This window comes from Meriones unguiculatus, chromosome 1, assembly GCF_030254825.1.
Source record: "Meriones unguiculatus strain TT.TT164.6M chromosome 1, Bangor_MerUng_6.1, whole genome shotgun sequence".
NCBI lineage: Eukaryota > Metazoa > Chordata > Mammalia > Rodentia > Muridae > Meriones > Meriones unguiculatus.
The window spans coordinates 178,316,945-178,344,678 of record NC_083349.1 but is presented as its reverse complement, the minus strand read 5'-3'; the positions used below and the strand labels follow the sequence as shown (position 1 = coordinate 178,344,678).

Sequence of the window (27,734 nt, the reverse complement as noted above, 5' to 3'; positions counted from 1 at the left end):
GTATTTGCAAGTTTGACTGAATGATGACATCTTTTTGCAAACCTCACATCAATACTCGCAGCAATTTTACAAACATGTGGAGAAGGCAAGAATTTGTTTCACTGAGTATGTGCATTCTCAGCTGAGCTTGAACTTGGCAATGTTCTGCTGTGCTGTTTCAGTGCTAATACTGTCAAGTGTCTTTTTCACGGACTATTGAGTGCTACAGTGTGTGAGTGAGTGCATATGTGTGTGTGGTTTTCCCCTAGTAATTTTTCTGTTTATACTAACTCCCACAATGCAATGCTCACATGCCATCTCACGTTCCTATGCAGGAGAAAAACTGTGATCTGTTCTATGGAGACAATCTGTGTTTGATAAGCTTCCCTCAAGGCTGATCTGTGGTGCTGCTGTGTGAGTTAGTACACCGGCAATGTGTATTAGATGAAGCAGAGACACACATAGGTTAATGCGGTTACATACCGATGGGTTGATACATCTGCTCTCCTCAGAAGTTCACAGTAACCTAACCATATATTTGTCCTGGGAGTGACATTTCTCTGTTCCCTACTTGAATGTGTGTGGCAGCTTTATACAGATCAGAGGAGCACCAACTAATGAGAATCTGTCTGAAGAGAGACTCAGCCAGGAGACAAGAGGAGGACTATCTGAATTTTCTTGCAGGGCCTTTCTCTGCATTCGCCACTCCATAGTCCTGCTCTTTTGTTTCCTTACTATATCCAAGGCCCCTATTTGCCCCTTAGGGCCTCCCTTCCTCCTGGTTGCCCTGCTGTAGACATAGAACCTACATCCTGCAATTCTGGTGTGGGATGGGTGGCATAATAAAAGCCTTGTAGACCACTGTTCTACCTGGCCTACTTGGATTACTGAGAACACAGCCTCAGGAGGGAGAGTCTTGCTTAACTGCTCCCTGTTAGAGAACTCACTATCTGCAAGGGTAGTGTCTTCCATCTTGGAAAGCCCTTCCTATTAAAAAACCCTTCCTTATCGGGGACAGGTGTCCTTCTTCCTGAAGGTTCTGCCTTTCATCCTCACTTGTGTTTCCTGAGTCCCCACATTTGCTCCATTTGTCACTGACTACCTTTCCTCAAGGTTCTTTCTGTCACCACTTGTGTTAAATGTCCTCCTGCTTCACCTTTGTGCCCAAGCAGCTGCACTCGCCCCCCTCCACCCCCCGCCATGGCCTCTCTTAGACCCATCTTTCTCCCAGGTTCAGTCTAGAATTCTCCTTTGAGTTGGAAGAGGCTGGCCCACATATTTCTTTGAACGTGTGATCACTGAAGATGAAAACGCAGTGTTTCCCCTAGGTGAATTTCAGAGTTCAACCCAACGGGTTTACGGAGCATCCATCCTAAGCTAGGCACCAGCCTGGGTGCTGAAGCCGTGAAAGGAGAACTGATCCACACTGACACCTATTAACAAGTGCTGAGCCCGCACATGTCACTGGGGGCGGGGGTCTTGTCAAAGAGGGAAATGTTTGGTGGGGAAAACGGACTTAACACAGATGATGGCATAAGACGTTGTGTGATTCCAAGTGTGGTGAGCATCCCCAAGGAGGGAGCGAGGAACCTGTGGTCCAATCGGGGATGGACAGCCCTCTCTAAGAGACTAACATGCAAGATGTAGCTTTAGGGAGCCAAGCTTTCCTGGTCCTTTATTTAGATACTCTTTCCTACATATGTAAGTCAGAATTGAGAGCAAGGAAACATAAAGGGATGAGGGCTCTCAGGTAGGAATGCTTATGGCAAATGCCAACGGATAGAGTAATGATTCAAATATTGGCCAAACAATTAACTCTATAACCGCAGCCAGATAAATTACAATATCCTGGGATGGTTGACCATGGTAATGATCCTGTCTGAGTTTGAATCTTCTCAAATCTTAGTTTTCTCATCTCCAAGGTGGGGGTGAGTGGTAGCAGAACCTCCATGAAGTACGGTTGGAAAGATTAAATAAAGTAATAAAATGTTTAGTCCAGAGTAGTGGTGTGGCAGGAATCCTCAAAAGTACTGATCCACAAATGTTCTAATGGTTAGCATTTAGTTACAATGAGTGACTAAGACTAGGAATCCATGGGTATCAACAGAATATTTATCAATCATCACTTACCGTCCATAGACTGTGCTAGGTGCTGATGATAGAGTGGTACGCAGATAACTCTGAAAATCCCCAGTGGTGTGAATCCATGTTTGGAACACAATTTGCTTATGGAATGCAATTTAGGACGCATGCATGACCCAATGCATATCCCAAACCCAGACTACGCAGTATTCATCACCTCTGCTTACGGATTGAGCCTTCTCCCTTCTCCCTAGAGAACTCACTTTTAAAATGCGGGTGTTGTTCCACTCAGTTGATTTCATAACTCACAAATGGATTTTAGCCAACATTTAATAAGATGCTGTATTAGACAAACTGAGTGGAATGTGTAAGGAAGCCCTGAAAGAGTGCATCGTTATGGATCTTCCTGTACTGGTTCTTGATCTCTTACTTTCATTGGATGCTGGTGCTGTCCCAGACTACTAGATTTTCTTGGAACAATTCTGCACTCACGTACTCCAGTGTATATTTAGTTATATTCTGTGGCTAAGCAAATAAGGCTTCTGGTCAACTTCAGCAACTCCCTTTGTTCTCCAGGCCACCCCAGCCCTCCGCTTAGGATTTGCTCATGACCCCACACTGTCCTTGTGTCATAGAAGCTATTGTATGAGTAGGGACGTTGGGCTTAAAGCTAATGCCAGGCACTCGTCATGGAGGCTGAGATTAGTGATAGGGTTGAGCTGATATCTTCATGTGTATATATATATGTATATGTGTGTATGTTTTGGGTGAGTGTGCATACATACATGTGTATGTTTGTGTGAAAGCCAGAGGTCAGCCTCAGGTGTCATTCTTCTGGCACTGTTGTCCTTTGGGTATGGACAGGGTTTCTCACTAGGACCTGGGGATCACTGGTTAGGCTAGGCTGCCCGACCAGAAAAACCCTAAGGATCTGATACCCTGGTGCGGCCCCATTACAAGCACGGGCTGCCACACCGGGATGTCTTTTACATGGCTATGGATGAGAACTCGCCTCCCACTGCTTGCTGAAATGAGCCGTCTGGTCTCCCAGCTTCTTAAGCATATCTCTGTCCAGTTGTATTCCTGTGCCACTAAGGCATCGAACTCTAACCCATCTCAGGTCATCCCCTGGATTGCCCCCTGCAGAGCATCTCACACCTGAGCGCCACTTCTCCATCCCATAAGGAGAAGCATTAGGCTAGTGGTTCTCAGTCTTCCTAATGCTGCGACCTTTTAAAACAGTTCCTCGCGTTGTGGTGACCACCAACCATAAAATTATTTCACTGCTGCTCTGTAAGTGTAATTTTCCTACTGTTATGAATGGTAATGTAACTATATGATAGGACACACAGGGTGTCTGATATGTGACCACAAAATGAGTCGAGATTCACAGGTTGAGAACCGCTACTCTAGGCAGGTACTCATAGATGCGCATATTTTATCATAAGTATCTTCAGAACGGGAACTTCAGGAATTAAAAAAAATGATTTATGACTTAGAACTTTGGGTGACCCTAGAAAGGAAAGAACTAGACTATAAGGAACTTGATTGGCCTTGACTTTGTCACTCCTGTGGTCACCTCAAGTGACCCCCACTAAGTGCAGAAGGTCAGGGAAATTAGGTGTATCTTAGGTAGCAAAATTGGCTTCCTCAGGCCACACAGTAAATGACTGGCAAGTTAGAACTTGAACCTGGATATCCTGACTGCTGATCGCTTGCTGTCCCCCTACATACACTGTCATATGCTGCCTACCTCTCCATGGCTCAGCAAACACCATCACCTCCTTCCCAGGAACACTGTACAATATTACACCAACCAGCTTGCAGTTCCTACAATGAGAGCCGGAGCCAGTCAGCTCCTGAAGACAAAAGGGCCATTTGAGCTCACGGCTTTGGAAGGTTCATTTCGAGGTTCAGTCCTGCTGCTTTGGGCCTATTCTGGTCAAGCATGGTGGGGAATGTGAGGGGGGGCAAAGCAGTTCACTTCGTGATCATGGTCAAAAAGTTAAAGAGAGCGAGGAGAAAGTTGGACCGCCTACTTGGCTTCATAGCTTCAAATGTCCGCTGCTTCCCAAGAGCAGCAGCTTGAATGCACAGGTCCTTGGGTTGTTTCCATTTCACAGATGAGTGAGCTCTTGTGGGTCCTTCCGGCTGACTCCATTCAGGACTATAGTCAACAAACAAGAGGCATGAGGGAAGGTCCAGGCTTCAATGTCAATGTAGCCAACACCCATCCTAAGCCAATTAGTAAAACAATAAATAGGCTCTGAGTTCCAGTCCTACTTTAATCCCATGAGCTGTTCGACACATAGCAAGTTGCTTGACATTCCTGAGTCTTGGTTTTGTTAATTTATTTAACAAAAACTCGTCTGAGTGTACTTACTTCAAGCATTTTTACTGCTTCTAAAGTATTGATGAGCCTGTATTTCTCAGGTGGGAATGATGACAGGGCTGCTGCACAGAAGCAGGGAAATTTATGAAAGGAAACCACAGGGGCCAGGGCCCGGCAAGCAAAGATCAATAAGTATTTGAAGCCACTGCCTCTGGAGTGGGGCTTAGGGTTTCGTCAGCCCCGGTAGAAGTAGCGGGGTCCCATTGGTGCCGAGTACAAAGAGCAGCTGTGCAAATGTGCATAAACTATTAAACGTTCCAGTGTTGTGTGCGCTTCCGTGGATGCGGGCAATGATGTGAGCGAGTCCCTCGGGGTTTAAAAGCCAATCCCTTTTTACCTACTTAAGAAAGAACAAAGTGGCCAAAAGACACCCCTGAGCACCTTCGGGTGGGAGGGAGAGGGCTGTGAGCATCGGGATGCTCGGGCGCAGGGAGCAGTAGCAAGGGATGCTAGACACAGGGCTGATGATTTTGCAAATCCTTTGCCCCCAGAAAAGGTCCTGAGGGCTCCTGTTTGACAGTTGAGAAGGAACCATTGGATGGAGAGGGGGAGGGACTTGGTGAAGTTTATGCCTGCCAACACCAGGCACTATGCTAAGCCTGTTCCCATGGTTACGGTCTTGACCCTTTCTAACCAGATAATGCAGCGGTTAGGAGCATGTGCTCTGGTGATTGAGAAAGTCTGTTTGCATCTCCATTGTGGTGCTTATCAGAGTGTGACCATGGAGACTTTAATTACCTAACCTTGCTGGTATGCAGGGCTCTAAAAATCTTTAAAATGAGAATAAAATGGCCTACCCCTTGTAGATTTGCCAAACATTAAACGAGCTAAAACCCCTGGTGCATTTGTTCAGTTATATTTAATTGAGCATCTATGAGGCATGAGGCATTGAGCCGAGCCCTCGGCTCAATAAGAGGGCAGGCGAACCAAGCTGCCATCTTTTCCCTATGAGGCTTATGGCACGGTCAGACCGGCAGGCAGTCAGCAACGTCCCACAGGCAGCTGTTCAGAAGGCTAATGGAAGAGAAGGCAGGCTTCCTGGAAGAAGCGGTCTTCAAGTTGAGGACTAAAGGAAACAGGTGAGAAGCAGAGGAGGGTGAACAAGCATATTCTATGACATCTAGATGGTGAATGCTTGCCCTTTCCGGGCGCCCCATCCGCTCTGCCCTTGTGAATGAAAGCCATCACAGGACACGCAGATGTGAATGGGCCAAACTCTGTGACAATAAAACTTTACTTGGGGAAACAAACAGTGGACAAATTAAGCTGACAAGCTGTGGTTTGCCATGCCCAGAACTAGTGGAAGGAAAGTTTGAGTCAGGAGGTCATGTGGCTGGGGAAACTCTAGATAAGGAATGGAACATGCAGAGATCATGGCAGGGGGTGACTGGAGGACATGATAGGGAGCAGGCAGAGAGCAAGCATGTCGGGCCTTGTGGTGAAAGACTGCCAGGAGCCTATCTAGACGGGGAGACCCCGCTTCCCAAGGAACAGCGAGACCAGCCTTCGGATGCAAGCCGCAAGAGGTTTATTTTGATACACGGGTACCCGGGGCGACCAAGCCTATCGGAGGACTTGCGCGCCTCTCGGTTAGGGTGACGGGTTTTTATAGGGCTCGGGAGCAGGAGGCGCGGTTACAGAAGCGAGAAGCATAGTTACAGGGGTCTGATTGGGTGGTTTGAACAAAGCCGTAGTTAAGTTACGTACCCAGAACAGGGAAGGCAGATTGTGAGCCAAGTCACGTACCCCCCGGAACCGGAAGGCGGGAAAGAATGCAGCGAGGTAGCTCTTGCTATACCACGCCTACTCTACATAGTGTTAACGATCACTGCTATCTTTTGGTCTTTCAGTGGGTCCAACAGGCTGCAGTATGGTTTCCTGTCTGCATCTCTAAACCAAAGGAGGAAAGAACCGTGGGGATTTTAAGCAGAGGCTGCTGCGACTGGAGGGGAGATTCTGGGGATGTGGCTGGCTGAAGCCCAGCATGTCTTCCTGTCTTCAAAAGGTTCAGTGGGGGCATGGAGGCTGGCAGGGTCTGTGGTCATGGTGCCAGGCACCAGCACAGTCAGGTCTCCTGACTCCAAGTAACATATTTTTAGTTCAGAGAAGTGAGACACCAAGCTGGACCCTTGGGATGAGAGCAGAGCAAGAGCACGAAGCAGCAACAGATGCCTGAGGTCAGGCCCCTGGACAGCCACTTCCTGTAGTGGCCAGCTCGCTCATGTTGACTGGGGGCCACATGGCAGACCAAATCCTAGTGCCTGACATGTGTTGAGCTACAGCCATGGCTTCTCCAGCTTCTCCAAGTACTTTGGAGAGCTCCTATTCAAGCCACAGAGCCCATCCTCTATAGCCCTCATAGCCTTGCTTGCCCTTTGTCTAATCTTTCCTTCCACCAGCTGACTGGCTGCTCCTCCTGGGAGTGTTAAACCCAGCTCAGCTCTGGGAGGACAGGGCCTCAGAGTCAGTTGTCCTGCTAGAAGCAAGAAACAGCAGCCAACCACGAGGAAAGAAACATACACCTGGAGTGTTAACTAGATCCCTTTACGATAAGGAAGAAACCAAGCGGCCACTGCACGTTGCAGCAATCCCACAGCAGCGGGAGGGAGACACATATCACGGTGTCTAAACCAGCTTCCTAATGACAGCGCTGCGCATTAAGGTAAAGCTCACTCAGCTAAGACCACAGAAGAACCTGTAGCTCCCGAAAGAAGGAAATAATACTTTTGAATACATAATTGAGGCCTGCAAAATGTGGTGCCTGAAGAAGCAAGAAATTTATTCATTTATATTGATCTGTATCTCTAGGGGATTTGGGGTAAATGATACTTTCTATGCATGGGGAAATCCCATCCCATGTTAGTTATATTTGCCTAAGTTTTCATGCTTGACTAAGCATCTTCATCAGGAAATGTTTCTTTCAATTGTGTTGGAGCCAGTATTTAGAAAGACTTTACATTTATTTGTTCGTTTGTTTTGAATTTGAGATCGAGGTCTCAATAAATAGCCCAGGCTGGCCCTGAATTCGCTGTGCATAGTCCAGGATAGCCTTGAACTCTCAGCAATTTCTCCTGCCTCAGCCACCTGAGTACTGAGATGTGTGTCCCATACCTGTCTGCACATTTGTTTTCACAGCCGTGATCAAAATCAAGCACTGCCTGGGTCTTGTTGAGTGTCATAATTTCTCTACTTAATCGCCCTGTGACTTGGCTGCATTGACCTACCTACCGGGACTTGAATTTGTTTTCTGATAGAGTGAGATGAGATCGCTATCCACGTGAGCGCCCAGCCTGGAAACTGTTGGCAGAGCTGGCATCTGTTACATGGTAGAGCCAGCTTCGCCTCAGCTGTGGAGATCCCATTGCACATGTCTTCCCACCTCTGTGTGCGGTATGAACCATGTCATTGGCTAGAAATGTGTCCACCACAGAAGTTGCCAGAGGCTAGCTAATTGGGGCCTTTTTATTCCAGGAGAGCCAGTTTTTAAACACCTCCTCACTGGCACAGGTGTGCCCCAAAGCTGTGAATCTCGGTGCCCTAGTCCTTCCCCAGGTCCTGTTTGTCACTTGGTTGTTCTTTGTACTCTGCGACAATCTAGCCATGAGTCAGAACAGCTTGCAGGGCTGCTACAGCCCAGACTGTTGGTGCTATCCCCCAACTTCCTAACTAACTTTCTCATGGTAGCACTCCTGGTCTGAAAACTAAAGTTGGTGGCACATGCCTAATCCGTGTAATAAGTTAAGACCACTGTGTGGAGCCCTTTGGAGAACACAGAAGAGATTATGTCTTCTGGCCCCAGCAATGGATACTGACTAACACAGTACTTGAACTAATCTTTAAAATCCCTTTGAGACAGCAAGTGCTAATTTAACCCTCATTGTACAGATGGGGAAAGAGACGCAGAGGCTTAAGTAACTTAAACAAGGTTAGACCATCCACAAGGAGAGAAGCCAAGGTAAAACAAAGTCCCCAGATACTGGGGCCACTGCCTGGAGGGTATAGATGGTGTTATATACTCAAGGGCCAGAAGAGACTGAAATCCAGTGTCACCTCTGCATGCTCGGCTGTGCACATCAGGCAAAATGGCGGAGGTCTTCTTCCCTGATTAAGATGCTATAAAACAAGAGCTAGCTCTGTCCCTACCCAGATACATGCTTTCTCTCCCTCCCTCCATTGCAACCGCCAGTGCCTCTAAAATGGTGGATAGTCATAGCAAGCAAGACAAACAAGAGAGAGAGAGAGATGTGATATGAAGGGAGCGGAAGCCTTGCATGTGGGCAAGCCAGCTGTGCCTGCAGAAATACTTGGGAGGGAGGCAAGTGTCATCGAGATGAAGGGAAGGGATTTGGCTGCAGTTAGAGGAACAAATCTTGTGATGAGAGAGTGACATCTCCAACCCACCCCTGCACATGTGTGGCATGGATGGTGCCCAGTAGGTGGGGCAATTAGCCTGCATCCCAGGGCACCTGGCTCCACCAGCTCTCCCCTTCCCACCGTCTTTCTGCAATTAGATTGCTCCAGCTAATAGCTGCCACATCACTTTGTTGGAGCTGATAGGTCTATTAATTCCTTGAGGCTAATATGAGAGTGGGTGGGAGACTCATTTCCTGACTGGAGCTCAGGGGCTAATTAGTCTATTTGCCAGGTCCCCAGAGGTGAAGCCTTGGAGGGTCCTTTGCTGAGGCTGTCATGTCTGGCTACGGAAAAATCTTTTCTACCCATGGCTGTTGTGGGAACCTACTTTGTTGTTTAGTTGAGGCTAAAGAGCTGGGGAGGCTTTGAGCAGGTGGCCTTGCTGGTATGAAGTGTGAGTCCAGGGTGACAATAGGCTGCCAATAAGTTCAGTCTTGTCCTGAGCTGCCTGGCATCCAGCCTGCTTGGTTTTATGTCCCTCCTGTCCAAGTAGAGTTCTTCCCAGCCTAGCAGACCATGGGGAACCAATTCTACACATTTTGAAGGCAGGAAAATGGCCGCTAGGAGGGGATTCTTACTGGATTTATGGAGTGTCAAGACCAAGGAGAAGAAAGTCATGTTTCTAAATTTCATGCTGGGTAGCTGAGGCTCGTGAGGCCTCTTCCTGCTTAGTCAGGTTTGCTCAGATAAAACACACACACACACACACACACACACACACACACACACACACACAGGTAATTACTCTAAAAGACATCAACAGAGTTGGGAAAGATGGAAAGATCAAAGAGTTAGGATCTGGCTCTAGATTCAAACCTATGCCACAGATAATAGTTGTGACTTTAAGAGATGAGCCATTAAGCCTGTCTGAGCATATTTCTTCATTAATAAGATAGAAACACCATGACACCTCCAAAGCATGATGGGAGAATTCAAAAGGGTGATAGAATGGCACATATGACACAACAGGTTTCCTATAATTATTACCCACTCCCTTCTGTTTGGAAATCTCACCACACAATCATCATCCTCTCACCGTTGTCCCTGTAGTGAGAAAAGGTGCAGGGAGTATCAGGCATGATGTCATCTGGCATGTCCCTCTGAGAGGCAATAGGAGCTCTAGAAGCCTCAGGGAAGCTCATCTGTGTTCTGCCCATGCCTGGCCAGCAAGAATAAAGTGCTGATAGGAGACAGTGGTTTTCTCTACTTTCGCAGCCAGGAGGAAGGTGCTGAGGCCAGGGTCTGAGCATACAAAACGCTGGTGGGGGAGACACACCAGGAAGTAAAAATGCACCTCCGAGGTTCAGAGCTCTGCAGGCTTCCATGGGAAGATTCATCAGGGGGCAAGGCTCAGGACTCTCAACTGATGGACTGTGGTTCTCAGACAAGCTGGGTGGGATCTCTTACTGTAATAACACAAAGCACATAATACACATAGAGCCGTTGTGCTATTGCAGAGGTGGAGAATGCTGTTTCCTTTCTGGTGGCATCCTTCCAGGGTATGGAGAGGAGCTTTTGCTTCTCTACCCTTTGCCACTGGCGGAGCTCATGGGTCATAACCCATGGGTAAGAACTGGAAATTCTGGAAGGCCATCAATGATCCCAGCTGGTGGCCCAAGGAGTCCTGGGTTGGAGCTTCCCTCTGCGTACTCCACCTTCTCCAAAGCGTAAAGACAGGTTACCGGCAGCTCCATATCATGACTCCAGGCCTTCTTCTTCCATGGAATGAGGATAAGGACAAGGGGGAGCTAAGTCTTCATTGCTGTTGAAGAATCTGAAGGCAAACTCAAAGCCTAGCTCCAGGGAACAGCAACCGTGATAATTGCAGGGGTGCGTGGGAATTTTCCAGGGAAGCTGCTGCTGGTGCCTAGAAAAGGGAGCCATGTGCATCTCTGTGTATGCAGGCAACCATCAGCTATCCTTCCTGGGTGCAAACCCCAGCTACTGAGCAACACAATTGACTTGTTTGGAGTCCAGCCAGCAGAATTATATGTGTATTGTATATGTGTGCATTATTCATGGACTTTTCTATCCTTGTGTTTTGTGTTGTTAGTTTATAATATATTTATGTAATATAAGGTCTATTATAAAGTTTTCTGTTCCATCAGACTCCCTAGAGATTGTCAGGATTGCGGAATAGTCCACAATAATATAAATATATACTCAAAAGTTGGTTAAGAGAACGTGATGATTCACGTTAGCACTTGCAAAGTCAAGGCAGAAGGATTGCTACAAGTTTGAAGCCAACCAAACAAGATTGAGAGGGTATATCATATTTGTGTATGTATGTATGTAATGTATGCGTGTGTATGCTTGTGTGTGCATGTGTACACCTGTATGTGTGGGCATGTGCACACATGGAGGCCAGATGTCTGCTGAGGGTGTCTTCTTCTAGCTCTTTCCACATTATCATCTTTTTAATACAGGGACTTTCACTGAACCTGGAACTTGGCAATTTGTCTTGCCTGGCTGGTCAGCAAGCCTCTAGCTCCTCCCGCCTCAGCCTTCCCAGGGCTGTGATTAAAGGCTCATACCGCTGTGCCTGGCTGTTTTGAACATGGATGCTGGGAAGCCGAACTCATGCACGTATAGCAAGCTCTTTAGCAATAGAGCTATTCCCAGCTCTCTATGCAAATGGTTTTTAAAAGCCACAATAAGATTAAAAATAAAACAAAATACAGCTTTAAACACAGTAAAGAAACGGAAGGAAAAATAACATTGATTGAGTGCCAGGATAAACTCATCCTCACCATGACCACCAGAAGTTTCTGTTATTATTCTTGTTTGACACAGAGGGATGCATGCCTAGGGGCTCAGAAATATCTGAGGCTGCACAGTGAGTTTCAGGTTCCTGGTTAGAGTGGGGACTGTAGTGTCAAACTGGTCTGTGGGTTCTGAGCAGGGAGAGGAGCATTTTCATTTCCAGCTGAAAGGGCCAAGGCTCTGAAGGAGCCTCCCAGTGAGGTGGTGGCTGAAGGAGATGATTATTTGACTATTCCCTCTTCTGACTTATTCACTCAGCCATATGTTGAACCATTTGATGAGCACTTACGTTTCTGCTCCTGTAGCAATGTGACTTCATTTGGGCTTTCCAGCACCAAGAACAGAACCCAGGGCATCGCCATGAAGGTGGGAGCTCTGCCACTGAGCTACATTCCCAGCTCTCCGCAAGCATTCATTAAAGGCCTAGTACATTCCAGTTTCTTCTCATCTTGTATCTGTCCTCTTAATCACATTTTTGTTTGTTTGTTGAGATAGGGTCTCGCTATGGAGCTCTGGCAATCCTTGAATTCACCAGGTAGCCCAGGTTAACTTCGAATGTAAAGCAATCCATCTGTCTCGACCTTGCAAGTGCAGACATAAGCAACATTTTTTTTTAAATTTTAACCAGTTTTTAAGTGTACAAGTATACATGCTTCCATTCTTATTCTCACCTAGATAATTGGGTTTACTGAAGATAGGCCGAAGCAAAAGTGACTTGTGTCTCAGCCCTGCCTGAAAACAACACAGTTCCTGGTTTCCCCTCCCCTTCTGACGACAGAACATCTCTGCACCATGCTATAGTCCTAACTAATTTCTCCCATTCTTCTTTCCCATCTCTTCTAAGTCTGAGATTCTTTCTTTCTTTACTCTGAAATCCCCCTTCCCTCCAGACCCTCAATCTTGTATCATGTCCCCCATTTCTGGTCTAGACTCCCGTGTCTACCCACAAGAGAGCCCTGCCCTCTGCTGTTCTCAAGTCCAGCAAACTGCAGCAAAATCTGTCCCTTCCTCAGCCTTCCCACGCTCTCCCTTTGGTCTCCTCAGATTGGCCAGTGGCATGTGGCAGAGGGCCTCAGCATGGACAGCCGCCTCTACGCCTCCAACATCTCTGACAGTCTCTTCAACACCACCCTAGTTGTCACCACCATCCTGGTAAGCGGGGGTTTCTCGGGCCTCCAGCTGCAGCTCCCGAGGGGGCCTCCTCCCCAAGCTCTGGCTCATGGGCTTCCCGGGGAAACAGAAAATGGAAATGCTAATCACAGCACAGAGGCCAATTTATGACGGTGTCATTTCACTCCAGTTGCTGTTTCATATGGAAATGATATCTGATGAGCCACTGAGCAGCTGGGGCAGAGGGAGAGAGTCCACATTGTGTGGGTACCTTCCCCTGGGGATCTGGGTGGCTAGGAGAGCTGTTTCAAAACCCTAGAAATGGGACCTTCCGATGTAGGTGGGACAGCTTGGGCGATGATCCTCTTTCCCAGCAGCTCACTTTCCTTGGTAGCTGCTGTGTTCAAAACCAGCCCCTCCCCAGCCGCACCTTGAAGTGGTCACCTGAATGTTTGTGGGCTCCTGTGGCCTTTCCCTTCCAGATGGTGATGAGAGAGTTCTCAATGAGCCGGCAAGTCCTCAGACATCTGCCTTTCCACTTGATTCCTTTCTATTCAGTAATTACCAAGTCCACCCCCCAACCCTGCGCCCTGATGTGTGCCTGGCACTATGCTCACTCATAAAAACAGAGATGAGTATGTACTGGTCTATATCTTCAAAGAAGTTATCACTGAGCAGGTGGGCTAAGTCAACTACACAGAGCCAAGGTGTTACCACCACCCCAAGCCCTGCAGATCTCATGTTTCAAAAGATCTGTCGATTAAGCCAACTATAGGATAAGCAATAATTGCTTTGTTCTTCCCCACTCTGATTTTAACTAATCAATAGTGTATTTCCCTACCCCACACGGCATCGCACCAGAGAGAGGTCACTGGTATAGCCACACTGATATTCTTTCAGCCCAGAGCAGAGGCAACGTATAGGCCAGCTGTGAAGTCTAGTTCCTCCTAGATGTAGGTACAAGGTCTGCAGATATGTGTATTTCTCTTGGGCTTTTCTGAGAAAATAAAAAGAACATAGAGTCCTCCATTATGACCTTCAGGAACTCCTAAGGCCCAGGAAGACTGGGCTGGGATTACTGATCTATTATAAACAGAGCGGGCAAAAAGCCAAGAGAGAGATGGGAAGCTAGAGCCCTGAGGTATGGAAGAGGGAGCCATGTGGAGGGCAGCAAAGCATAAGAAAGCATTTTCGATGAACTCTGAAAGATGGGAAACAGTTGCAGGGGAAAGACAATAGAGGAAAGTGTTGTTAGGTGCTGAAAAAAGGCTGGGAACCACGGGCCTTCCTGAGAATGGGCATTGATTGGGAATGGGAGAGCATAGTCCAGAACCATGAGACTATAGTGCTTAGAGGCTTGTATACTGGGCCATTCATTGCTCCCCTCATTTGAAGATGAGCCCCGAAAGTTTTTATCTGTTCATCTAAGGAATATTGATTGTGCACTTCTATATGCTTAGAGCTCTTCAAGGTACTCAGGAAACATCTATGAACCAAACACAAAAACCCTTGCCTGTCAGGAGCTTCTGTTTTAGTGTGGAATATGAGGCAGGTAATAAAATGTCAACAAAGATTGAGTTTAATGTATTTGAAATGCTTTGGACCCAAAATATTTCAATTTCAGATGTTTTTCAGGCTTGGGAATATATTCATAGACATTGCTGGTTGAACATCCCTAATAAGAAATTCTAGACTCTGAAACACCTGCTAGAGTCCTGTCAGCACTCAAAACGTTTCAGGTTTTGAAGTAGCTCAGGTTTGGCATGTGAGTTAGGGCTGCTTAATCTCAAGTCAAACCATGCATTAGAAGGTAGGCTGGGAGCAATGGCGGCTAGTGCCGGTTCCCAGGTGGTCAGAGGTGGCATTCTCAAAGGGGTAGAATCTGAGTGGAGGCAAGACACAGGAGAGGAGCTACTGCTTTCCTCCCCAAACCCATGGCCAGGAAACAGCTTGAGAAGGGAGGGCAAAGCAGACCCAGGCTCCCAGGTTTCAGTCTCCCCAGTTCCCAGCTCCTTCTCTGCTCACCTGAGCCCCTTAGAATGCCAGGTGTCCCCTCTCCAGCCGAGAACCAGGACAACCTGACTAAGCTGGTTGGTGGGGGATATAACCCAGGGCATGACCGTTGGGCCCTCTCTCCAGCTGTCTTTTCTACCCCATGGGAACTTCCTGAGTCTCTCCCTTCTATCAGCCTCATAGCCATGTCATAGTCCAGACTTCAGCCTCCTCCTGCACTTCTTTGTCCCCGGTCACAGATGGAGTCCTCCCAGGCTCCCTGCCCACCTGGCCTATCTCCCCACTATACTCATAACTGTCCTGTCATTTTCTTCTTTCCATCATTTACTTCCTTAGTTTGGGCTCTAACCCCATCACGCTAAAATAACCACCTCTTCATGCGGCCTTACGGCCCAGGGTTCCTCATGGCTCCATACCTCCATGATGGGATGCTGTTCCCTTCCTTCTGGATGCCTTTCCCCAGCTCAAAGGTCACCTTTTCCCTGGAGTCTCTCTTTGGCTGACTTCTGCCTTTATCTCTCCCTGGCTCTTCCCATATCCATCTGACCAGACATATCTACTCATAGTTATTTGACTCCCCACATCCCCTTCATGAATGGGAGTCTCTCAAATATTGGGGTGCCTGACACAAATAGGAACTTAATAATTAGGGTCTGAATGTGGGAATACCTTTGAACAGAATTCAAGAAAGGAATTTAGACGAATTCTTTAAAAGCTGAGCCAAGTTGGGGCAGCAGACAGGGAACCTGCTGGTTGCGCTTCCTGCCTCCTCACATCTGGAATCTGACTATGCTGGAGGCTTCTGCTGTGTGGAAGACAGAAGGCCATGTTCCCAGATGGGGAATCTGCTCTGGTGTGAGTGTGTGTGTGTGTGTGTTTGTGTGTGTGTATATGTGCACATTCATGTGTATGCCGGTGTATGTGTTCCATATCAACATGGGAATTCTTGTGAAGTTATTGCTGGCAGGGAACTCCCACGTGAGTCTAGTCCAAAGGAAACCAGAGTCAGTTTCCTGTGCAGATGTAGCTGTGGTGGCCCATCCAATCCAGAAACTCTGACTAGGAACAAAAGTGCTAATTCAAGCCCCGTGTGACCCTGCAAATGGGGATGTTGAGCGATTCGTCCCTTACCTTCAGGGCATGTCCACTCACTCCTCCCAGGGACATCTGGGGCTAGCCACAGCTCCCATCTTCAGGACACATTTTCTGTCCCGGATCCCGTGTTAAACATATAGCTCTATTGTCACCTTGGGTTCTCCCTGCACCCCTGCTGAGCACAAGCCAGCGCTCAGCCACCCTCATTTTCCAAAGTGCTGTCCAGCACCTCTCCTCCCTCCAAGATCAGCCTTGTGAACAATTAGTTTGAGCATGACAGTGGATTTCAAGTGAAAAGTATGAGAAAGGAGAATTTCATGGCATTTCTTAGAATAACTAAAAAAATTACTCTTGACCTGGAGTAGAAACGGTCCTCAGCTGTGTGCTGTCCATGAGACTGAAAGGGCCTTCTCATTCATAGTCAGCAGGTATCAGGGTTGGGGGGGGTGACAATGAGGGAAGGGACATCCTCAAACCCCACTCAAACCACCAAAGGGAGCTGCACAGCCTTGGAACACGAAGAGCAAGCACTGGATGATTTTCACAGACACCTTGGCCTGAGCGTGGGGATAATTCTAATAAATGCGTTGGTGTCAGAAGCAATGTGACTCCAAGGTCAAGATGAGTTAGGTCAGACGGAAGATGGACTGGAGATGAACGGGGCATAGAGAGATCCAAGAGCTGAGGACAGCCTATGCGGTAGGCAAGGAGACTAGCGTGTCTCGTTACTGCAGTGGACTCCATCACAAGTGGAGGCCCACCCCACCTTCACACCCACAGTCTACACCCGTGACGCACAACCTGCCCCTGGTGTGCCATTGCTTCTTCATGATGCTCCAACTGCTCTCCCTATCCCAGGGTCTCCGTCCCTCTGGCTTGAGCACAGCAGCTCAGTGTTGCAGCATGACCATGTCCCTCGGCTGTGATGCTCAGCTGTTTCTGTGGGGGAGCCTCCACCTTGCCCTCTCCCTGCCACACCCGACCCCAACAGCACACACGTTGAGCCTTTGCTCCTCCCTGCCCCCATGCACAACTCAGCCTGCATCAGTTTGCCGCTTCTCTGTAGCCGCATCTGTACCATGCCCCAGGCCTCTTCCCAGCTCTGTCTCTACCCTCTCCTTCCAGGAATCTGGGCCCACAGGTGACCGCCCCCCCCCCCCGTTCTGCCTTCCTCAGCCTCCCTGATTTGCAGGGATTCCTTGTCACCTAACTGTCATCAGAGGTACTCCTCCTCGTCGCATCTTAAAAGGATGCCATTACCACACTGCCGAACGATATCAAAAGCCGGGGCATTTCAGATGGCACATTCTCAGGGACCCTCCCACCCTGTTCTTTGTGGAGGGGAACTGAAGCATGGAGGGGAGGGGTGACTTCGAGGTATAGAGGACCTTTATGAGGCTACCCTGAAGTGTCCACCTCCCACCTTCTCCAGTTGGTCTGTACACTCCTTTGTGAATGTATACATCAATTCTTATAGTCCCATACACCTTTTGTGCCTGCTTGGAAAGGTCTCGTGAATAGGACCCTGCTCTTTTCTGGGTGAGAATGGCCATATTCTCCTTCTTCAGGCTCCTTCCCCTGGATGTTCAGACTCCTGCGTTTCTCACTTTTAGACTCTGGTTGCCAGTGTTATTGTACGGCATGGCTGTTCTTGCCATCTTTTCTAGGATTAGGTTCCCTTGAAGGTGTGGCCCTCCAACACATGCCTGTCCTGCATCGGTTCCTACCCATGGTGCCCCACATTCTCCATGCCTCCAAGCCACTGCCCTGCCTTGCCCTCACCAGTATGTTTAACCTCCACTGGTCTTTTCCCCCTGTATAGACTGCCACCATCTCAAACCCATTGTGCCCTGGGTCTTCTTTCCTGCCCAGCCACCCATGGCCAATGTGACACCATCCTCAGCCATCTGTGCATCTGCCAAGGATCTTAGGGTCCCTGTTCTCTGCACCTGACACACAGCCAGGCATGGAGCTGACCCTCCTAGAACTCTACATTCTTCTAGCTCTCTCCAGTCCAGGCTGAACCACAAGTACTCCAGCTTCTGTCACATATGAAGACAGAACCTGTCCATGCCCTGACTGTTCCTTGTCAGTACTTAGTGTTTTTTCATCACAGTTTTATGTCTTCAAATCCCAAGATGTTCCTCTGTTACATCACATGACATACAATTTCCTCATCCCACATCCAGGTCCATGCTTAGCCTTGTTCATCTCTCTCTATTTCTCTTCCTAACCCTTTTGGTTCAACCCATATGCCAACTACACTGGAGCCCCCCAGCAGGTCTCCAATGAGTCACAGCCCTCTCACATGAAACTGTATCTAAACATGCCCCTCCTTGACCCATAATGGCCCAATCCTCACCTTTTTGTCTACCAGTGTTTCCACATTTCTCTGCAAGATCCCAGTGTGGATGGATGGATCTCCCCTCTCTGTGGCACTTTCTCTAAACATCTTATAGTGTGGGCTGTCTGCTTCCCAGGGCTCCCTGCCTTGCGGTACAGTTGTTTGTTTGTGTGTATGGTCTTTTTAAACTTTTATACAGGCACTTGCTATGTTGAACAGGTGGGCCTCAACCTCACAGAGATCTCTCTGACTCTGCCTCCTGAGTGCTGGGATTAAAAGACACCTGAGTGCAGGACACCTGGTTTTACTTTTTAAAATGATACATACTTTAGCATCTCTTTCTGAGTTAGAGTTATTTCTTAATGTGATAACCTCAAGTTTCATCCTTTTTTTTTTTTCAAACAACAGGAATTCATTTTGCTTTATGGCTTAGCAATACTCCTATGTGCATAGCATATTTTCTTTATCCATTCACCATGTCTGTATTCTTTGTCAGCCTGCTATATTTGATATATCTTTGTGTTCCTTAGCAAAAAAAGGCAAAATAGGTGTGGTGGTTGAGGCCAGATAATGACTTCCAACAGTGTATCAATAATGCCAAGGCTTTCACCTTGGCCTTATGCTGTGGTACTTATCTGTATTCCTGATAAGAGAATGACCTTGAGGGTCCTTTGGAGGATGCATAGCAGAGGGCAGTAAGTCACCACTTCTAAGGCTGCCTGCTACCCAAGCTACATCCGTCCTCTTATCCCATCAAGTCCCTGCCCTCCTGTGCCCAGCCCTCCCCATCTCACATGGCTGCAATGCCAGGGCTAAGATGAGAATGACAGCTGCCCAGTTTTGCTGCAGGAAAACCCGTACTTAATGCTGAAGGGGAACCACCAGGAAATGGAAGGCAATGATCGCTACGAGGGCTTCTGTGTGGATATGCTCAAGGAGTTGGCTGAGATTCTACGGTTCAACTACAAGATCCGCCTTGTCGGGGATGGCGTATATGGCGTACCCGAGGCCAACGGCACCTGGACGGGCATGGTCGGGGAGCTGATCGCTCGGGTAAGGAGTCTAGTGCTCTGTACTTGTGTGGGGGTGTGGGGGGTGATGGAAGCGTGATATGTGCTCTCTGCCTCACTTACTTGGTCAGTCACACTTATATTTGTGTATCCGTTTTAGAAATCTTTAGTGAGCTAAATGATGGAAATGACTGCCATAATTCCTGTTCCAGGAGCAAGTTGGATTTGGACTTGGGGTTCTATGTTTGGGTAATCTCTGTGTTTATTTGTTTGCACTGATGGTTTTGTTGCTTGTTGACACTCCCTTGTCAAAGGTTGGACAGGCCCTGGGAGAGCAGGGGACACTACATCAGCTGACGGTGATGTGTGGAGATGAAAAGGGGAATGTGGTAATATCAGGAGCTAAGGCGAAAGTGTCAGAGGTGTGGGTCACCATGATGGTTAATTGGTTATTTCTTGTGTTATTTCCCCCATTGTTAATGTTTGTTCAGAGACCAAGAGCCAAGGTGCACTTGTGTGTGAGGTCGGTTTTCAGGGTAAGTGGGTGACTTGATTAGAATTCAGGTGAGCACCATAGAATGCCAGTCTTCTTTCAGATTAAAGCAAGGGCATAGAAAGTTCTTCTGGGGAAATAAAATCTTGTTTTCCTTACAGACACTATCGGCAACCATAAAAATTAGTGAAATCATTGCTAACTCACTGTCCATGTTTCTGCAGTTGAGTCTTAATGACCAGGACAGATAAAGAAGACCAAATGCAGAGAAAGCAGGTCTTGGTCCTTATGTGAGCTTGAGCCCTTGTTTTCTTTCTTTGACTTCAAGAGAAGAAACAGCTTCCTTGGCCTGCCAGCATATGCTGATGGTCTGGGATGCTCTCCATGCAGGATTTCTGATCTCCCTGGACTATTGCTGTCCCCACTTCACATATGAGCAGTCTGGAGCTTTGAGAGCCTAATGGCTTTTTAAAAGTTACACTCTATTAGATAGGGCTGGGATTCAAGGCCAGATCCTGTTCTCAAATGGGAATCATGTGCTACGTAGAGGTGTTTTTATCCATGATGATGGCCCCATAAGGTTATATTGTCTGGTGATATCATAGCCGCTTTAGTTTGCATGCTACATATGATGATGGTCTCATAAGATTATACTTCCTAGTGACATCATAAGTATCTTTATATACTCTATGATGTTTACACTATGACAAAAATCACCTAACAACTCATTTCTCAAACCAACTATCTCCAAGATAAGTCCTCTACGGCTATAATAAGACTTTAATCCTTCCTACGTGCCAAACTTAGGATATAAGATAACATTTTAAAATCCCTGTCTTTGAGGCTATAAATACCACTTAGATTGTTGAAGCAGTAGGTTCCCGTCAGTGACTGCAAAGAGTTCTACGTAAGTGAGAGCTGTGTAAGAGGTGTCTAAGAGCTAATGAGAGAAGATCCTGAGGGCCCGGCCAGGCAGCACAGACAGGGTAAATAGCAAACCTCAAGCAGGGAATTGTGAACCACCCAGAGGGCTTGGAGTTCAGGGTGAGCCTGTCAAAAGCAAGGTCTTGCTTACAGACTGAGGCTGGAGGATGGGTCAGCAGAAGCTTCAGCGAGGTCCCAGGATGTGGTGGTTTACCATAGATGTATATATTTGAATGCTCAGTCCCCAGTTGGTGGAACTTTTTGAAAGGGTTATAAGGTATGGCTTTGTTGAAGAAAATTTGTCACTGGGTTGGGGTTTCAAAAGCCCGTGCTAGCCCCAGTCTGTTCCCTGCTGGAGCTCTCTCTTTCTCTCTCTCTCTCCCCTTTCCTCCTTCCCTCCCTCCCTTGTGCTTGTGGATCAGATGTGAGCCCTCAGCTACTAATCCAGTGCCATACCTGGCCTGCCTGACACCATGTTCCCCATCATGATGGTTATGAATGCTAACTCTCTGAACCATGAGCCCCCAAAAAACAGTTTCTTCTATCAGCTGCCTTGGTCCTGGTGTCTCTTCACAGAAATATAAAAGTAACTAAGACACCAGGACCTTGGAGATGTGGACCCACCCTGTGTGGACACAGAAGAGCAATCAGTGCCAGACATTTTCTAGAACACTCACTTGGAGACTTTCCTGCGAAAGCTTGACTTTGCAGTTAGCCCACAGCGGGCTGAAATGTCAAGCGCTCTCTTTGCCCTCTCGCCAATGTTCTTGGTCTCCTTGAGCCCAGCTCTTTTGTCCCTCCAGGCTGCCTGGTGTCTGGCAGGAAGACTTCAGGGATGTAGGAGTCACTGTACAGCCATCTCCTTATTAGCCCCCTAATGAGCTGTGACATGGGCTGGCAGAGAGGGAGAAGATCCGGGATGCAAAGGCACGCATCTACATACTGAGTGACTTGGGCAATCAGATAGGGATCTTAAAATTCAACCCAGCCTGTGTTCCCACAAAAACGGTGCTGTGCATTGGGCGTACAGGAAATATTTGCCTTGTCATGTGCCAGCCTCTCTGGAAAGCAGAAGATAAGGCCAAGGCCAGAGGTTGTGTACAAATTTCAAGTGTAATTCCAAGGAAGCATGAGGAAGGAGTAAAGATTGCCCGGCAGGAAGGGAGCAAGCACGTATCTGAGGGTGTGAGAGGAGCATCCGTCCTTGACTCTGTACGGCACAGGTGCTTCGGTCTTCAAGTCCAGATGAAACTGCTGCTCAGCAAGCAGGACACAGCTGGGAGAAGGACAGCTGACCTGCCAGTCCCAGCTCTCATGTTCCAGGAACTCACAAAGGACATTTCTTCCACTCCTTGGGCTGTGCACTAGTACCCTAGGTGCCATTAAAGGAATTGGATCCCAAGGCACCAATGGCAGAGCTGAAGGGTAGAGGGGGATCTAGGGAAGAGGGAGGAACTGATCTTGTGAGTGATGTGAGCCTGAACTATGGGTCCTCACTGTCTCTAAGCCCGTCTGAGGCTGATGAGCCTGAAGGTTTAAATACCAAGGGATTCTGCATGTCCACCTGTCTGAGCAACCTCAGGAAGTCTCGGGATTGGAGCCCAAGCTCCTAGTATGAAGAGTGAGGGTGAACAAGAGCAGGCGCAGCGCAGTTGAGAACACCACAGTTGCAGAGCCCCAACCACCATGTCACTGGTGGACCCCTGCTTTCACTCCCAATCCAATCCCAGTGCTAGTGGCATCTACATGAAAGGCATGCTGGGGGTCTTTTGTGAGTCATTATAATACAGCTGCTAAAAAGTCTTGCCTTTCAAGAGTGGTGTCAGGAATGGTGACAGGGATTCCTCGGTACCAAAGAAACTCAAGCTGGATTGGCCCAGGAAGGTATTCTGAGGCCATTTTGGCACACCAGACTGAATGGATGAGGTGTTGGGTGTCCACCAACAGGGCTGTCTTTCACATCACCCTGGACAAAAAGCTAAGCCAATACAGTTGCAGCTTTAGCAGCAGGGGAGATGGTGAGACATCAAAGGAAACTCTCACAAGAGGCTTGGGACTCTTGCCGAAGAATCTCAAGGCTTATACAGAAAAGACTATAGCAGAAACCTGTGCAGCTGCACGAAAGGAGCCATGGGGTTATCTCTGGCAATGGTCTTAGAGCCTTAGCCTGCTATTACTTCTTTACCAGAGGCATTGCCAGGGCACATGGTACATTAGTTGTAGAAGGACATTCAAGCACTTCCTGCATATGTATGGAAATCATCCCAGCATGCCTTTCATGTAGATGCCACTAGCACTGGGAATGGGTTGGGAGTGAAAGCACAGGGATTCACAGAAGCAGGACCAGAGGGCCAGCACCCTGCCGGGACTGAGTTTGAGCAGAAGAGAGTGGCTGTCTGGAGAACTTTGAGTTTGGGTTTGTTTTGCCCTAGTCAGCCATCCCCAGGCCCTGCTTGTGGAAAGGTAGGCACATTCATCAGAGGGAGTGCCCCCATCTAGCTTCACGGTTCAGAGCAAAGCACCCCATTGGCATGCGGCCCCATGTTGGCAGAATGGCACATTTAGGTTCAAAGAGAAAAGAGCTTTGCAAGGCTTAGATTCAAGGCTCATAAGCCTGGGACATCAAAAAGCTCTTACCAATGACATTTTGACGAATTAAGTGTAAATGAAGCTGAAATGCCTCGTCCCATCTCCCCTCCTGGGAGGGGACTTTGCCAGAGACCCGGAGAGGTAGCTGTCCGTGGCCTCAATCCACTGGGAAGATTGGCCGGAGACATTTTGCTGAACTGAAAGAAAATTCAAATAGTCCCTTGAGATCACTTTCCACCTTAAAGCCAGAGACTATTTCAACAGCAAATAGGTCATAGAATTGTACTCAGCATTCTTTAACAGGGAGAAATTGATCCTGGGACCCCCAGATGAGTTTGTCGCTCCTTCTTTACCCCCACATGGCAGCCATTATGTAGTGAGGGGCCATTTTTGCATTACTCTCCCCATCAGGGTTTCTTCCCCAACAACCTGGTAGAGGTGGCCTTGAGTTATAGCTACACACTTCACTCGTTCATCAAAATGCCTACTTTCTGTCAAGAACTGCTTAAATATGAGGGATTACCTGTAAAAGGTTTGGAACCTATTCAAAGAGTTAGACGAAAAAGGTAAAAATTACTTTGAGTGTGACATATGATGGCTGGAAGAATGGTGTCATAGGGATAATGATGGCTAATCCATTATTTGTTTCCAGGGGTGGTGGGCTGAGCCTCACTCTTGTTAAGCACACACTCTACCACAGAATGACACCCTTGGTTCACTAATTTGAACTTTGTCTCTTTGGGCATATGGAGGTGGGCAGCATGCATAAGCACACGCACACACATGCACCCAGCGTGTAAGTATGGGTATGGAAGGTCAGAGGGCAACTTCAAGAGTCAGTCTTTACTTTGTTTGAGGCAGGGTCTCTCTTGTTGGGTGTTGCATACCCAAAGCGTGCTTGTCTGTGAGTTTTCAGTTTACAAGGGTCCCTGCTCATCTGAAGATCCACTTGCTATGACTTCAGATACCTGCCGTAAACCATGGGTCTGGAAATGCAAAATTTCAGGAATAAACTGTTCATAAATGTAAATGTGTGTGTCATTATGAACAGCACAATAAGATGAATCATCTTTTTGCCCAGGGTATCTACACTATGTATGCTACCCACTCTGCTACCCACTCCTTAGTCACTAACAGTCGTCTGTTGTCAAACTGTCTATCAGATACATCAATACCCGTATTCCAGTTGCCTTTATCGACTTCTTTTACTTAATGTCCCCAAAGCACAAAAGAAGTGATGCTGGCAATTCAGATGTGTCAAAGATGAGCCCTTTCATAAAATACTTCCCATAGGTGAATGGGTAAACTCTCAACTTAATAAGGAAAAAATATTACATTCTGTGTTGTTAAGACATGTGGTAAGAGTGAATCCCCTGTCTGTGTGACTGTGAAGGGAAAAAAAAATGAAGGCTACTTTTGTTCTTGTACCTCGAGCTGCAAAAGTTACAGAGTAGTATGTGGTGGATTCCTAGTGAAGATGATAAAACATTGTAAGACTTGGAGTTCTTGACTGTTTCAGGCATCTAATGGATGCCTTAGAATGTACTCCTGTCAGCTAAGGGGGAGTGGGGGTGATTTTTTGTATAAAAGACATTCCAGGTGTCATGGATGCTGAGATTCAGGCTGAGATACCATGTTCTTGGCTCTGAACAACCATAATCAGGAATAAGAAGGACCAGAGAGGAATAAGATATATTCAGGAGATAATTGTGATAGGATCCTTGTGTTTGGATTTGTAAGCTATGTTCAGCCAACTGGTGGGAGCTACTGGCTGAAGACTTGGTCATCAGTTTATAGTATTCAGAGACAAATGACAATTTTACTTTGGTCCAGAGGTTACTCAGCAGGGGAGAGGGTAGATACCATGTACACATCCTTTCATTACACAGATGTCCTGTGACTCAGGAAGTTTATATGAACCTGAATTAAGCTGAGGATGCCAGAGAGTGATGGAGAGCATAGGGGGATTTTAACATTTAGATCCAGAACCTAGTGGACATGGGAAGCTTCCATCTCATGTCGATTTGTAAGCATGAGTTAAGGTTGTCCTGCCTTTCAAGGAAAGAAGAATTGGACTGGTTGACCCAGAAAGCCCTTTCTGGTATGTTTCCTTGTTGTGTGTGCCAAGGGTGACCTGCTTATAAACCATGACTGCCTGGGAAGAAAGAAAGTCCATTTTGCTTATGCTTGATTCATTATCCACAGACTGGGGAAACTACAGGGTCAGAACATAAACTACATCTTGGGCCACAAGTACTTTCCCTTTCCCTCCACTACCTGGGCCTCCCTGAATGGCAGTGTATCATTGGAGTTCTCTAGAGGCTTTTGGGGACACTCAAGTTCTTTTGGGTGTGTTCCATTATAAGCCTATAAAAGCCGTTCGTGTCTGTTTCACTTTTCATCTTCTTTTGAATGACGGTTGCTGCCAGCATGCACGGGGCTCTCTCAGCTTTTCCACCACAAGTAGTGAGGGTTCCTTTCTGCAGAAGACCACAGTGGGCCCTCCATAGCTACATCCTGCCATAGATGTGAGGCCTGGCAAAACTCTTTGTCCCATGATTTTGGAGGAACTCCATCCACGGGCTTTCAGAACTTTTCCTCCCTCTGGTTTCCCTTGACGTTATCACAGAATAGAGCAGAGTCATCTCCGCCCCAGACATTTAGTTACATCTCTTCCTAGCTCAAATCTAAGCAACAAAGAGGGAAAAGAGGAAGGAAGAGGGGCTGGTATCTCTTGACAAAGCCTAACACCAGGTAAGAGTTCCTCCCTGTTCCATTTATCCATATATAGCTATGAGGTAGGGATTATTACCCTGTTCCAGAGATGGAGACATGGGACCTTGCGAAGTTCTGTATTTAACCCACATCCAGATTTACTTATGTGGCCAGTCCCCAGCCTCTTCAGTCCCCAGTCTCATGTTCTTCCCACTGCACCATGGGAACATGAGAACAGGTGGCTGTGGCAGAGAATGACTTGAGTGGAAAGCTCCTGTCCTCTGCATCTGCATGCTAGGATAGGGAGGAAGGAGTAGGCTGCTCCAGGATCACAAGTAAGACAGCTCTCAGAGGTTTGTTTAAGAGTGACATTTGATTTACACATATGCATGTAACCCTGTATCTAGAAAGTGGGGGTATTGTGGTTTGAATGTAAAATGCTCCCTTCTCCAGCAGGCTGATGTGTTTGACCCTCGATCCCCAGCTTGTGGTACTGTCCTGGGCTGTGGGTTCTAAATGGGAGAAGTGTATTGTTAGGGGTGGAGCTTTGAAGATGGTCACTTGACTATGCTTGTGGACTTATTCTCTAATTCCTGGATGTAAGAAGCAATAGCCTTGTGTTCCTGCCACTTACCCTTCCAACCATGATGGACTTTACTCTGAAATTGTGAGCCAAAATAAACCTCTTCCTCTTAAGTTGCTTCTGTGAGGAATTTGTTTTGTCACAGAAATGAGAAAACAAGCACTCTGGGTGGTTCTGTGATGAGCAGCCAACACACCATTACAGATGGAGGAAATGGATCCCCGACTCGTGAATGCCTGGAAACTCTGGGTCTTGAAACCAGATACCTTTTCTCTGGGAATTTTCTAGCTAGAAGGACAGACATCATGTTTAATATACCGTCCTCTCAGGGGTAAGTGATAGAGAGAAGGACCAAAGTATGCCATAGCAAAATAAAAAAAGAGCAGAAAGCTGGATGACTGCTCTGGCAGCTCCTTGAGGGAAAGCATGGTCACGTGTGTATGCTGACCAAGCATGGTCACCTGTGTATGCTGACCTCCTTATGCAGGGGGTGTGGAACATGAAACACAGTCAAAGCGCCCCTATGTTGGCAAGACTAGGTGCCAGGTGTCATGGGACAAGTCCTTCTTTGGCATCCTAGAGAGAGCTCTCATTGGTAGGTTTACAGCAACCTGGCTGTCAGACCAAGGATGACACAAGAAAGCTTTCTGGGCATCAGCCAGCAGACTGACTTGACACCTAGCATATATCTGCCAGTGTGGCAGGGTCTTGGAGAACGGGTCAGGGGTCCTGTCTTTGGAAGCTTACAGGTGGGGTGGAACGGAGGTAGCAGAAATATTCAACACATAGACAGCAAACATATAGGTATAAGTACTGGCCAGAAAAGCCCACACTGGACAGGTCTGAGCATGATATTGTCATGCCACCTGACAATACACACAGCTTGAATACTAATCTAGAAAATGGCTAGGATCCTATTTTGGGACTGTGGAGATGGAGGCCCCAGAGGCGGCAGCTGCAGGTTTGAGGGAAGGCCTCGGGATCTGGCTTGTGGGTTTTTAGATCCCCATGCTGCTTATTTCCCACTGAAGGTGTGGATAGGAGAAATCTGAAGCGAGTGCATTTCTTCGCTTAGTTTTCTAGCTATCTCGGCTGTTTCAGACTGGGAACTTCTCCAAACCCCAGGGGTGCCTGGGAGCAGCCTGGGAAATGTATCAGAAGAGTCACCTCACTGGGAATATTTCTGCCTTCCCCACTGAGTGCCAGCTGTTAAGGGGAGTGAGGGGTCT

The 27,734-nt window shown here is 47.5% G+C and overlaps 1 protein-coding gene across 4 annotated transcripts in view; it reads left to right on the top strand.

Moving 5' to 3' along the window:
* The window catches only part of Grik4 (glutamate ionotropic receptor kainate type subunit 4), a 426,381-nt gene that overhangs the window by 339,266 nt on the left and 59,381 nt on the right, over positions 1 to 27,734 (top strand). For 3 of the 4 annotated variants that reach the window (XM_060372150.1, XM_060372145.1, XM_060372146.1), the window contains exons 12-13: positions 12,674 to 12,781; positions 19,041 to 19,244. In XM_060372150.1, the coding sequence (XP_060228133.1) occupies positions 12,674 to 12,781; positions 19,041 to 19,244 (312 nt within the window). The remainder of the gene's footprint in view (positions 1 to 12,673; positions 12,782 to 19,040; positions 19,245 to 27,734) is intronic. The other variant, XM_060372148.1, reaches the window with a different exon arrangement.